Source organism: Chaetura pelagica, unplaced genomic scaffold (assembly GCF_000747805.2).
Source record: "Chaetura pelagica isolate M959 unplaced genomic scaffold, ChaPel_1.0 scaffold83, whole genome shotgun sequence".
NCBI lineage: Eukaryota > Metazoa > Chordata > Aves > Apodiformes > Apodidae > Chaetura > Chaetura pelagica.
The window spans coordinates 1,799,524-1,814,268 of record NW_009952893.1 but is presented as its reverse complement, the minus strand read 5'-3'; the positions used below and the strand labels follow the sequence as shown (position 1 = coordinate 1,814,268).

Sequence of the window (14,745 nt, the reverse complement as noted above, 5' to 3'; positions counted from 1 at the left end):
ATGATATTTAAATGAAAACTAATGCTCTTTACACCAATACCTAGTGTAAAACTCCCTGGAATATCCAGGGATCTCAGCCATGGCCGGAAACTCCCACTGTGTTAGAGCTTTACGTACTTTAGGAGGCAAAGGGGGGGGATATATAAGGACAGGTAATGCCGGTAGAAATCTGTGGGCATTTTAATAGGCCTTAGGTAGAAGATCAGTCTACGACATCTAATAAAGCACACAATTATGCTTCCTAAGTGTAGGCTTTTATCTCACATTAGGCCAAAACATAATTTCAGGGGAAGAAGAATCAAAGCAAATACTCACTGGAGAAAATCTGTCAAAGCAGTGAACTTTTCACCTCCAGCAGCTAGTAATGACCAGGGGCTACAAGATCAGATGGTTCACTTAACCACTGAGTAACAAAATTAGGCTAAAAGTTAGATCTAGTTTGCCCAGAGGCAACGTGACAAATTAGATTAATCCACTCACCATATTTGTATTAATGCACTTTTGTATTAGTGAACAGATTATAAAAGAAGTCTTTGCCTAGAGGCAGGGTTTTCTGGCACTGAACTAATTTTCAAGCTGAGGTTCTCCCCTGAGGGTACAATAAGACCCTCCCTTCTTTGCAGCCAATAATCTGATACGCAGCAAAGATTTACCTGTGAACAGCTCTTAACACTCCAGAGCTTTAAAAACGGCAGGCTCCCTTCTATAAAGCTACAGAAATTGTACACTGTCAATAGGTATGTTTTTCAATAACTATGGATTATTTCGTTAGCATCTTCCAAAAATGATTCCATGTGTTCCACTGCTAATATTTGAAAAAAACCAAACAAAACCAAACAACCCAACAACAACCCCCCCCCAAAAAAAAACCAGCAAACACAAAACAACAACAAACACAAAACCCCCAACAAAACAACAAGACAAACAAAAAAACAACCAACCGAACAAAAAAAAAACCACCAGAAAAAGACCAAAGAAAACCAAACTAAAACCAAAAAGTAATTTTAAAACCAGGTCTCTGGGAGAGGCTCTGTAAACTCGTCCCGGATCCCAGCCTTGGTTGGCTTGGCAGTCAGTGCTGAGACCTGCTGACTATGTGGATGGACACCTGTCTTCATGCGGTGGCTGCAACCCTGCCAAGGGCAGTCGCCCTGTGGTCACAAGGCCCTGAGAGTCGAGGGACTCATGGCACTTAATGTCACTTATGGGTGTTCCTGCCACGAGGCTTCGGGTTGCAGGCGCAGCAGCAGCAGCACAGCGTCCCTCTGACCTGGGAGGGAGCTCTGAAGTAAGAACGCGTTTCTTTTTTTTTTTTTTTTTTTTTTCCTCTGAAGATGAAAGTCTTTTCAAATTAATTGCATGACATTATGGCTCGTCTGTGCTGTCAGCTTTCGTTTGGCTGTGACAAACTGACGGCTGCTCGCTGTCACCCGAAGTGACGCCGTCACCCTGAGCAGGGCGCTCAGCAAGTGGCAGCAGCGGGTTAAAGCATCGCTGGGATCTGCCAGGAAAGCAGTTTTGCGGGGTGGGGCGGGGAGGGTGAGGCAAGGGCAGATGTTTGAGTCCCGCAGGGCGGGCAGCCCGGCCAGCGCTCACTGCGGCTGGGCTTGACTCCGCTGTGCCACCCGCACAGCTCTGCCGGATTTCCAACCCTCCTCACCCCGTCCCTGCGACCACTGCAAGTTACCCAGGGTGATACCCTGTAAAGGTGTAATTTTAAGCATTCGGAGCAGAACGCACAACCACCAGATCGAAAAGCAGAGACCTTTTAAAGAGCAGCTCTGCCGCCTTCGCGGGGCTGGATGGAGGAGCAGCCGGAGGAGATTAACCCGTTCTCCCTTTAGAGGGCAGTAGCGTTCATCCTACAAAACTGCGTCTCCCAGGAGGTAAAACCCCTCATTGTCAGCTGTGGTCAGCACCACCACAGCAGCAGAAATGGGGACCGGCACTGCAGGGGTGCTGCTTGGTCGTACTGCCCAGACAAAAGAGCACCCCACTCTAATACAATTTCTGTGATGCTCTGTGCAGGGGCTCATTCATTTCCCTTGTTTTCCTTCACAATAATCAGAAGAGTAATTACAGTTGCACAGGGAGCCTTCCCTTCTCCTGCCACATCGTGTCCACCATCCAGCATGACATGCTCCTTACCTGTCAACCATTGCCACATCACTGCCTCTCCCCAAGCCAGATGAGCCCTTCCTGCCGGATTTATGCCAACAAGAGCCAGACAAGAGATGTTTTCGAAGGCAGTACTAACCTTTTCATGGGTTTGGGAGAGGCCTCCTGCTCCAGGCTGGAGGACACGTGCTTCACGTGCATGGCGTTGTAGGAGGTGTGAGTGTACTCGTTCTCATCGCTGTAGTCGGGACCGAGTAACGTTCGAGCCCACGTCCCCATGTCGTACGGAGGAAGAGTCCCCCCGAATTCAGAGGGCAGGCATTCGGGGTGAATTAGCTGGTGAAGGCTGTTCAGGTTGTTACCATGAAGAAAGATCTTTAACAAATAAAAAGGAAGTTCAAAGTCATTATCGGTTCCTTGCTTCATGAAGTACAATAATAACAACACAAACGAGGTGCGGAGCAGCGTTAATTGACTCTGCAGTTTCAGGTGGGAATTTCAAAAGGGCTCAGGGAGTGGGATTAGCTTTGAGGTGTGCAGCTGAAGAATTAGTCTGGCACTATAAACACTTCTGAAAATCCTGATTTTCTTACTTTTGGCACATGAAGCTTTCCTTTTTTAAAGTACCAGATCAGGGAAAGTGCAAGTCAGGAATAATGACTGATTATTGCCACTGTAAGAGGATTGAGGCTTGTACGAAGAGCGGCAAGAAGAAAAGGGGGGTAGTGGAGCTTATTGAAAGATGTGGAGTATGTTCACAGCATCTGAGAAGGCAACCCTGCCCTGCACACCAGGACTGATGTTCACTAGACATGTAGTTCTGCATCACCACTTTGCACTGATTCAGAGACATTTGTCTCTCTAATCTCTCTTTGCTTTCAGGCTAGTACTACCCTTGTCCTGCCTGGTCACAGGGGGGGCTCTGAGGCCTTCTGAGGTGTGATCCAGTGGTTGTTTGACTGCAGAGAAAAAATGGCTAAGGCATGCAAGAGCATGGCTCACACGGGTTTCCGTGGGGAAGACCTGCCTCTTCTACAGTGTGAACCAACAGCCTTCAGACAACAGCATTTTTTTGTGGAAGCAAGTGAGTTACCACCATGTAAAACAGTCAGCTGCTGAAGGAACGAAATAGGAAATTTTACTACCAAGGAAAGAGTTGAGCTGCAGTTTCTCTCGCTGCAGGTAACCTCAGCCAAGCCTGATAATCCCTCCCCATTGCCAGTTCTCTATCCTTGACCACATCCCATTAAAATTTATCTACACTTTGTTAGTGATAACAGCTTTCTGGTCCCTGGCTAAGTTATTGATTCAATCCAGATCATTGCAAACCCTGAGTTTTAATAACAGCTGCGATTCTCTGAGGCCATATGAAAAATGCAGAGAGAAAAAAAGAAGGAAGAAATGAAAGCAGGCAGCTACTCAGCTGCTCTGGCTCTGCAGCTTCCCGCACTCCCACCTCAGCCCCTTCTAATTACCCTTTTCCTTGTCTTGTCTTTGAGGAACGGTTTGATTAGCGTATACAGAGCATGGATGTACCAGGGCTGGTTGACAAAATGGACTCCTCCAAAGCGGGCAGGAAAGCTGTCCTACAGAAAGAAAGAAAAGGAAGGCAGTTAATAGATGCAGGCCAGCAGTCAATAGGATGAAAGTCAGAGGAGGAAGTCTGCCTGTTTCCATCTGCAAACAAGAACTGGATTTGCTGGGAGGGGGTAGGAGGGAGAGGGAAAGATGCCTGGAAATGTTTCATCAGCTTCCTGTGTTAGCAGACACAGTCCCCTCTCCCCTCCATGCACTAATGCATCAATTGCCAGTGATTTAAAGTAGGCTCTCCAGGCTCTTTGCCTGAACATGTTTTTTAACTCCATCAGGGCATCTGACTTGGCTGGGATGGGAAGTGCGAGGGGGCTGATGAGCCCTGCTCCCTGGAGGGGAAGCTTTCTCATCCCTCATTGTGCGGCGCAAGGCAAGCCCCCGGGTTCCCACGCACAGCTCACCTCTTCACCCTGCGGCCTCCCTGCCTCTCCCCCCGCTGCCACCATCATTACAATGCCTGACCTTTCGGGGTGAGCGAGCAGCGTATGGTGGGGAGGAGGATGGGTGGGAAATGCTGATAAGTGAAGGTGTAGGGAGAGCGGCACCATGGAAACTGCCAGAGCCCAGCGCTGGCTTCCAGGCTGTGCACAAACACCCTTGGCATTAGCATGCAGGTAGCGTCCCGCCGGGGAGGGGTTCGCAACAGCATCCTGCTCTGCTCAGCCAGCCTGGAATCATTAATAAAAAGATGAGGTGGCTGGCGTGTCTTTAAAGGTTATTATATATTGTGATGGGTATTTTGTACCTACACTCTCATCTAACTAATGTCAGTCAGTCAGGGAAGAGCCCAGGATTTTTTTTTTGCTTGCATAAATAGTGGGACGACTGCTGCTTCTGTGTGCAAACACTCTTGCAGCCAGAGGAGAGGTGCCTCTCTCTCCCCTGTGAAGGGAGATCCTGATGAAGCTGTCCTCATCATAAGTGTGCTCCTAGCCCCTACAGCTCAGCATGTAAAGGCAAAGCATAATCAGGTCTCTTCCTTCAGGGCTTAGGCTTCAGGACTCGGGCAGGTTCATTCCCCCCACAATTAGCACAGGGTTTCCTGGGGCTTTTTCTCACCTTCCTCTGGAGCACCAGAGATTGAGCACAGCTGGTGAGGACATAGGGTGGATTTGTGAGATGAAATGGAAAATCCCCTTACACACCTACTCAGTGTAGTTTCTGCACCACTTCAAGGTCAAATTATTCCCCAGATTTATCACCATGTAGGCATCTGGCACCTCCTAGCACCCAAGGCAGATTGACAGGACCCTATTTTGCGCTGGCCACGGATTGCTCTGGCAGTCATCTTAAACCATGCTTGGGTAACACTTTTGAGTGGCTGCAGACATTAGGTGATAGCTTTTTCTTTTGCTATACAGTAGCATTATCCACTTGCACCTCACACACATCAATTTGCCTCAAATCATTACAAATCTCAATATTGGATGTTCTGCGCAAGACTAGTGGGTAGTCAGGACAGCAGTGATAGTAGGTGATCCCATTTTAAATCCCAATAAATGATGAGCTGAGCCTTTAAAGGCTGACTCGTGCTTTGCTGAGGTGTTAATCTACCATAAAGACAACTGTATTTCCATTGCTGCTGGAATATTCATTAGAGCTTAGGGATGCAGCTCTGACTGATATAAACTACTGCAGTGCTGCAGGTTGGATTGACTTCAGCTGGGCTGTGCTGAGAAAGAGCTGCAGAGAGTCTGAGTCACCTAGAAAAAACAGTGACCAACAGAAGTGTGGAGTGATTTTCTACCCTGTGGTAACCTAAAACATGATTTTAGAGCAGACCCAAGTCACAATTGCCCATCTCATGCAAAATTCACATATCCAGTTGCTTTCAGTTACTTCCACATGTGAATGAAAATTTGAAGATTTGAAACTTTTCATTCTTTAAAATAATAATGAAGAAATATTGGAATGTTCCATATTTACCTTAAAAAAATAAATAAATCTATATTTGTCAAGATGGCTGCCATCTCACAAGCTATATCTCTAAGGAAGAAGTTCTGAATTCCTTTGTTCTTGGGACTGAGCTGCCACAGCCATCCCAGGTTGTACGGTAGCAGCGTTGGTCAGTATAGAAGACACAGTCTGAGTTTGAAGCAAAGGACAGTAAAGAAAAGCAGGGGAATAACCTTAAGGCACAGAGATTTATACTGACCCCCCAAAAAATAAATTGTTTTACCTTCTCACTGGAATGCAGAGATGATATTAATCATAGAATGATAGAAAGGTTTGGGTTGGAGGGACCTTGAAGATCATTTAGTTCCAATCTCTCTGCCACAGGCAGGGACACCTCCCACTAGATCAGGTTGCTCAGAACTCCATCCAACCTGGCCTTGAATACTTCCAGGGATGGAGCATCTGAAACTTCCCTGGGCAACCTCTGTCAGTGTCTCACCATTTCCACAGTAAAGAATTCTTTCCTAACATTTAATCTAAATCTACTCTCTTTCAGTTTAAAACCATTACCTCTTGTCCTGTAACTACAAGCACTCATAAAAAGCCCCTCCCCAGCTTTCCTGTAGCCCTTTCAGGCACTGGAAGGCTGCTATGAGGTCTCCCTGGGGCTTTCTCCTCTCCAGGCAGAACAGCTGCAACTCCCTCAGCCTGTCTTCACAGCAGAGGTGCTCCAGCCCTCAGATCATATTCGTGACTCTCCTGTGGACTTGCTCCAGGAGCCCTATTCTTTCTTGTGTTGAGGGCTCCAGAACTGGCCACAAGTCTCACAAGTGCAGAGGGACAGAATCACCTCCCTTAATCTGCTGGCCACATGAATTTTGATACAGTCCAGGACATGGTTGGCTTTCTAATCACAAACTTCAGTGAGAAATGTCAGTCAGACTTAATTTCCAAGGAATATAGTTGGATTTTTAGAACATGTTGACCAGCCTTAATGATACCACATTACCCAGAAGGTACTTAATGTTGAAAAATATAAGAGCCAGCCACAAGTTTAAACTGGCAGAATGCCTCTGGAAAAATTCAACTAAGGAGAAGGATATACTTTCCTATATAGAAAGAGAATTTTATAACAACCCAACACAGATTGTTGAGTCCATAAACTGGATTCTGTCTGGTACATCAATATATTAAGTGTTACGGGAAAGCCCTTCATATAATAGTTTTATTTAAAGGCAATTGTTTTCTTTTCATTCTGAAGCTACACCCAAAAATGCACACAGACCCTTGAAGAACTAGCATAATGGGCAGGAAAAAAACAATAGAACATTTTTTAGTGTGCAGCCGTCCACTAATTTTTATTCCTTACCTTATTAAGCACAATAAGCTCAATTTGACCTTCATCCCTCAGTCCACCTGCATTTGTAAGGCTGTCAATTAGGACAAGGACAAAGACATAATTTTTTTAAAGCAAAGAAATTTGATATGGGAATCATCTAGACACGGTTTGGAACCGCAACATACCAGTTTTGCAGAAGTCCCTAATTAGAGCAGAGCTGTCTTGGAAAGAAAAGCTCCTGTCTGGAGGTCTGCCTTGTGCAGTTCCAGGAAGATACATGAGACCTTTCCCACACCCCACTTAGTGTCTCTGCTGCTTTCCCTGGGGCAAGGTGAAAGTAGCTGAAATTGATTTTCTGCTGGAGAGCTTTTGCTTTTAGGAATTCTCTTTTTATTTCTCATGTCTTGTGATTTCTTGGGAAGGTGTATTTTATAATGAGGTAGAATATTTTGGACCCTACTGTGAAAAGGACCCTGGGATCACAGAGCCATTTCTTAAACTGATTCCTTGTTAAAAAAAAAGTAAAAAAAAAAAAAATCAAAACAAAACCAGAACCAAAAACTAATCCTGAGGATATATTTACAACTTTTTTCCAATGGCATAAACATAGCACATAGGAATTGTTCTAATTACTTGTGAGCACTACTGTCATTTTATCTGAAAACCAAGCTAGACATATTAGCATGTTGCTCAGAGATGAAATTGAAGTGTGAGCAAATATATTCAACTCAGTGCTAATCTAGCTAGCTTGCTACTCTGCAACGACAGGGAAGAAACAATGGAAGGACTCCAGATACCTGCTTGAGCAGCTACTTCACTCTAGAGTCAGACCAGGTCTTCTTCACTGGGGCTTGAGTTGAACTAAAATAGGGAGTGCATTTAACCATGTTGCAGTGGCACCTTCCTGAAGTAGTATAGGCAAAACTAGAGAGACAAAATTGTCCAAACACAGGCTGTTGGTTGTTCCTGTTGATTGAATGAAACTGGTGCAGTGAGGAGGGGAAATTCTTTTGCCTGATTGTATTATTTTTTTAATTTTTTTTTTCCATACAGGCCCCAAAACATTTTCTGTTCCCAATTGGAGCAGTGTGTCTAAGCTTGCAGATTACAGAAAAATCTTACAGGGATCATTGTTTCCCTTCTCCACTCAGACCTCCTGTACAGTGAAATTTCTGAACTGAAATGAGTCTGGGCTGAAAACCCTTGGCACATAATGTTCCACTAAGTAGCTTGGGAGTGATAGCTATGAGGGGAATGAGAGACAATTTTTCACTATTTCTGCCTGTTCTTGCCTTCACAACATCTAATGCTTTTGGCATGAGTACGCGTCAGAAACCTTTTACTGTGGTGTTGCTCTGCACTGCCTGAAAGCTAAAATTCAAGACAATTTTTCAGCATCTCCTCATACCAAAATGTGGCAGGGAAGCAAAACAATCTTTGGAATACCAAAATTAGGAATAATCCAACCTGATGCTCAGGGCCAATCTTTTCACACAGCATGAATTGCTTTCATAGACTAATGACCCGAGCTCAAAAAACAAATTATAGCATAATTCTAGGTTATGAGACATCTGAATTTTATGATACCCGCATTTTTAAAATGCCTTCATAACTTCTACCCTTTGCAACCAGAAAAGCAAACACACATCTGGCCATCCAAATGCACATCTGGTCATCCAAATGCACTTTGATCTCGGCCATACTTGCCAGTTTACTGCAAATCAAAATATAAACACCTTTGAAAGAAAAGAATTTTGCTTAGATTTCAGAGAATTTCAGTCATAAACAAAACTGTTTATACCAAAAGGTCATTTAGGCTGATAATAAAATCATCTTAAATCCAGTGCATTTACATAATCAGTCCCTGCAGTGGATTAAAGCTCCCACAGATCATATTAATAGTTCAGGAAGATTTTATTAATAGTTTGGTGATAGTTTCTCCAGAGAGAGTTTTCCTGAGTGTGTGATTTTAATGGATTGGCACAATACGGGAAGGAGGCTTTCCACTGTCCAGCCTCCAAAAGAGTGGCAGTGGTTGAAAGTTGTTGTCCCTCGATGTTGTGACTTTCTCAGATATTAGATGGGTTGTGTCTATAAAAAAAAAAAGCTCCTGAGCACATTTGAATGAACACCATGTAACACCCTAGATGCAGACAGAGAGAGTTATCTTCTAGTAGGTTCCAGGAGAGAAGCTAAAGTGTGTGTCTGTGTGTCCCCTTGCTACAGCTTCAGCTCCTAATTTTAATGCAGCTTCTAAGAGATGAATACTTAGTTTGGGAAATCCCACAGGCAGGAGGTGGTGGGAGGCAGCATCAGGTTCAGGGGCTGTAGGGATCCAGGACTGGGCTGCTCCTGTGCCTTTCCAAGCATTCCCTGGAGCTGTGGGAGCCAGGGCTGCTCCTGCTCTTCTGCTGCAGTACCTGCCCTGAGTCCAGGCATGTTTTAAACCGCCATCCGGACAAGTTACTCATCTTTCCCTTATTTCTTTTTGCTCCCTTGTGTTTTTGAAGAGACAGGAATGCAAAATTAATATTGCCGGTGGCAATAATTGCAAACTCGTTTGCTTCTACCTTGGCATGCCCTCAAAGTATACAGGGCTTGGAAATAGCTGGTGAGTGGGGGAAAACCATTAAAAAGAAGACATTAGTGCTAGCAACGTGGCAGCCTAGATCTGCTGAAATATTACTGTATAAGGAATTCTAGCAATCAGGAAGACCTCAGCTGATTTTGGGTAAGCTGCAACTGGAACTGCTCACACCAAAACACTCTCTTTCTTTGACGCAGCCAGTAGCAAGTGACTTGAGCAAAATCACATGAATGTGTGAGTTCTTGACTTATTTTTACATTGCATACCCACGTATGTAGATGAGTATGCTCTGAAGTACTGCTGTTGGGGAAATGAAACTGAAAAGTGTACACTGAGATGCATTCTCCTAGACATTTTTTGTTATTTTTGTTACCTCTTCTGCTACACTCAATAGCTTTACAAATTCAGTCATTTACAGTGGGTTTCTCCCAGTCCCTACTGTACATTAGTGAAGTCCTACAGAGCATCTGTTCATGGGTGCTGGCAGATGGCACCAATAAATGAGGTTACAGAACAAAGATTTGCTCAGTAAACTTTGATTTGCCCTGATAGAATCATGCTGTCATATCATCTGGTCTAACTAAATAACTTATAACCTTGGGGTGAAAGGGGAATTTCTTCACTACCTTTTTACAAGAAACCCATTGCTGAAGCAACTCAGTGACTCTGCTGGACTGATACCATACCCTGGTGCTGCTTTTTTGCTTGGCATGTCCCCCTTTAGATGTCAAAGGGTTTCATATTCTTCAGGTACAGACTGAGGTTTCTTCCAGAAAAAAAAAACAAAAAAACAAAACAAACTAAAAAAAACCCAAACAGGAACGAACTATGAGGATGGAGAGACACTGGCAGAGGTTGCCCAGGGAAGTTGTGGATTCCCCCTCCCTGGAAGTGTTCAGGGCCAGGTTGGATGGGGCTTTGTGCACCTGATCCAGTGGAAGGTGTCCCTGCCCATTGCAGGGGTTTTGGAGGTAGATGGTCTTTGAGTCCCTTCCAACCCAAACCATTCTATGATTCTTTGAAATAATGATGATAGAGGAAAAGCAGGTTAATTCAAGGGGTTTTTTTTGAGGTAGATAGAGAAGAGAGGAATTCAAAAGGTGATTAGAAAATAGTAATACAAAGAGCACTGGCACACTTACTTGGAAGTAGTCCACATATGTGTGCCACTGGGTGCCACAGTTTGCTCTAGACTGAGTCAGATTAAGTGAGGACACATTAGGGAGCTTCTGGTGGTGCAGAAAAGAAAGAGTGAAAGTCACACACTAAGCTAAGGAGCAGTAGATTGGGCCACAAGAGCAGGAGGTGGCATGGGGAGGGACACGAATTTGCCAGAGCCTATTTTTCAGAGTTAGTTTAGGAACTTGCTAAGATCTCTTCAGCCAGCTCTAGCAAACGAGGCTAAATTGTCTCCAATGACCTGATTTTTGTTATAAACTATAGTTCAGAAACCCTTTCATATTCTGTCTTCTTAAGCGAGGGTGACTGCAAACTGAGTCACTTCTGTTCCTGTATCTCACTGAACATGAACCTCTGAAATTAGTTATGGGGGAAGGGAAAAGCAGTGGGAAGATTATCAAAGCTGAAAGTAGTTTGGGGCTTAATTATAAACTGCAAAATATTCTGGGCACAGTATGATTCTGGTCTGGAGGCTTGCTGGAGGAATGCAGGTGCTGCTGGCCTTAGGTGTGTGACCACAGGTTGGCTGTTCTATTACATTGTCCTTGGGATACCAAATACCTTGGCTAGCTCTGACCTATGAGCTTGAAATCATTATCAGAAGAAAGGTTTCTGAAAGAAGTGACATCCTTCCAATCCTTTCCATGACATCAGGAGTTAAAGCAGTTCTGCTCATCTCTGAGCCATTGATGGGTTGTGTGGGTGTGAGTTGTTTTCAGTTTTGGCTGTCTGATAAATAAGTGGAATTTTGTAGCCAGATTTTGACCTTCTGGACCTTTTGAAACAAAATAGACACATGCAGACCAAGCATGTCCAGCAATGAAAGTAAAAGTTGACATTAAGACATCTTTAAAGAAAGACCACCCTCATTTCCTTGCACTTGGAAAAGAATACTCTCAGAAACACTGGGCTTCAAATATTTGGCATGGAAAATTTTACTTGAAAAATGTTCTATTTTTAATATGCATTTTTTTAAAAAATAAGAACTTTCTTTTTAAAAAAATATTTTTTAAAAGTTCAGCCCTATAACAAAATTAATTAGTGCTATTAACCACTGTAGCTGAAACTACAGTTTTCCTTAGATGACCTGGTTTAACTCTCTCTTCCTAGCTATTTCTATTTCCATAGACAAGCCTTGCACCCACCCTGAAGGTCAGTAGATCTGTGGGACACTGTGGTTGAAAGGACAGAGAATGAAGGAGCTGGGGCAGTGAAGGAGATGACACTGAAGCAAATCCACTAGGATTTAAAAGGCTGTCAAAAGGAGAGAGTCAAGTGCATGCAAAAAGCCAGTCCTGAAAAGGTCTAAATACTGCTCCTTCTTTCTTGCCCAATACTGGGATTTTAAACAAAAAGCCCTCTACAAAGACTGCCTCATTTGGTACTCTTTGTTACACTGAGAATCTACATAATATATGTAAAACATTTATTCTATATTTTCTTCACATCATCACTGCCTGCATTGTTTATCTACTCTGTGCTAAAGTGGGCCTGTGTCTGAGCAAAGGGGCCATGAAGGCCAAACTGTCAGCGTGAGGACAAATGCCCACAGCATTAGTTAAAGTCAGCCAAAGAAAAACAATTAAAAAAGGCACTTGCCTTTCTTCTCAAGAGGCCTATTGACTTTGCAGAAAAGCTTTCCATCTTGCCTGTGAAAGTGCCAAGGTGTTACTCAGAAATCACACAGTCATATTACACTCGTGTTGTGATTGAAAGCTGATGATGGGGGAAAGGAGATTTTGCTATTTATAGTGCTAGGCAACCTATTTGGCACCAAACAGAAGTCTGCTGTAGCTTGGCTTGAAAAAAGCCTGGAATCATCTTAAAGCTTTTGGATGTGCATTCACATATAGAAAGACATGTAAAGGAGATTATAAACTATTATGGTGATGAGATTATAACCTAGCATGGGTCAGGAATAAAATGATCAAGTAATTTTTTTATTGTGCTTCTTGGCTGACTGAAGCAAACTGTTTGACAGTTCCTTTTCCAGTAAATTTCTCTGCATCTAGCAAGAAGTTAAAAAAACATCCTTTGTATTGACTTCTCCATACAGCTCCCTGGACGTATCACAGGCTGCTAGCACCCATTTCCTTATGGCTATCTGATAAACAGAAGCTTCCCTTCTTATTTCACTAAGAATTTCAGTTTTGCCCTAATTTGCTTGAGATTGGAACCTCATTTCAAAATTTTAGGTTTCTCTTTACCTAGCTCTCACACAAACCCTTTTCCAAATGATTTCTATGGTCTCTATCATCCTCGACAAATGTACCCTGATGAGTGTTGTTATGGTAAAGATACTTTTTTGATTCTTTTTCCTCCTTCAACAGGAGTGTGTGTGTGTGTGTGTGTGTTATGTGTGTGAGGGTGGGTGGGTGAGAAATTCCTGTGATCTACTTTGTCTTAAAGGGAGTCAAAATGCTAAATGCTTGTGCAGTGTTGGAATCCTGGCTCTGGAATGATTCAATAGGAGGCAACTCTTGCTGCATTGGATAAACACCTGACAGACAACAACACCTTTGCTTCATGTAAAAGCTCTTGTGCTTAAAATGAAATAGAAGCCTAGGAAAAAAAACACAACTATATATTTTATTATTTGCATGGTTCAGTCTCTACCTTTGTTGTAGTATGTTAGTGAAATTGCTTTGCTTTCTTATCCCTCCATGCTGAAGGGAAACTTGTTTCATATATTTGTGCATCACAAAGTCCCTCACAGTCACAGTTTTGAATTGACAAGAGCAGACCAACTTAACCATAACTGAATGTCCTTGAAATAAGTTTTGAGAATAAAACAATATAACACTGAAGTTACATGTGGAAAGATGTAAAGATACATGTGAAGATGCAGGACGGAAAACATATTTTTAGGAAAACTGTGACAGCATTTTAAGTTCCATGACATTTTCAACATCCTGCATTTAAGAAACAAGTTATGAAGACTATTTTGAAGTAAAGAGCCCTGCACTGTGTAGTATAGAGAACACACTGATATTTTTCCTGTGGTCATAAAAGTAGCTATTGCTAATAGCAGCACCAATAGCTAAGATTGTCTGATGATCCTTTTCCAATTTGTTATAACTGTGCCAGAGTTCTACATTTTGGCCCCAAAAGTTTAAACAGGGAGCTAGACATATTTTTATGGGGACAGTTTTGGGGGCTAGAGGGTAGGGGTAAGGAAGTGATTTAATCTCAGAGATCTTGGGGAGAAAAATTATTATTTCTGTGCTTCAAATGTATTTCTAGAACTACTGGAGGATGGAGATTTAAAGCTCAAAGCCTTTGGGGCATAGACCCAACCTTCCACATAAGTTTTTCCTAGTGCATGTGGTTTAACTATCAAAGTGAGAATTTGCAGCTCCCTGTGTGCATATGCCAGAACTCTGTGGAAGTTTGGAGGCTGAGAGGTTTCACAAGCTGGACTAGTCATAATGCTACTTTCCTTCCTCAAAAGCTATGGTCAGTCAAAATCTTTGGAGTTCTTCAGCTGTGTTCTCCCAAGAGTGGCTGCAGCCCTGATGGGCAGGTGGGAGGCAGACCTCTCCCTGCAGAGGCTGCTCCTACATACAGTGTAAAAGACAAGTGGAGTCAGGGCCCCATTAAGCTGTACTTTGATACTGGGATTTCTCCTTTTCTAAGCGGCTTGCCAGTTTTAATATTCTTTTTGTGTTGTGTTCACCACATAAAAGCAATGCTTGGTGACAGCCAGTGCTGCTTATCACACGCTCACTCAGAATCCAGGGCTTGGTAGGTGCAGAATTTGTTCTGACTATTTTTTCTAAGGCCAAGAGCAGAAAAAAGGAGACTTCTCTTGAGTTTGCTAAAACTACAGCTAGCAGGAAGATGTGACCCTATTTCTCACCAACTTCAGATTAAACAGCTACACAATTTTTCCTCTTTCTCTTCTCATGTTGGATTAAAGTTACACATTAAGCACTGTTAGATGAAATCGTAAAGGAATTGGGCTTTGTTCACTCGGGGATTTGGAGTATGCTGTGCCATGTCCCTGGAGCAGTCAGTGATCCCTTCTCCTTTG

At 43.3% G+C, this 14,745-nt stretch overlaps 1 protein-coding gene across 1 annotated transcript in view; it reads right to left on the bottom strand.

Moving 5' to 3' along the window:
• Positions 1 to 14,745, bottom strand: part of CLVS1 (clavesin 1) — a 95,723-nt gene that overhangs the window by 16,272 nt on the left and 64,706 nt on the right. Inside the window, exons 3-4 of the mRNA XM_009995540.1 lie at positions 3,594 to 3,704; positions 2,258 to 2,493 (exon numbers count right to left, since the gene is read on the bottom strand). Of these exons, the coding sequence (XP_009993842.1) occupies positions 2,258 to 2,493; positions 3,594 to 3,704 (347 nt within the window). The remainder of the gene's footprint in view (positions 1 to 2,257; positions 2,494 to 3,593; positions 3,705 to 14,745) is intronic.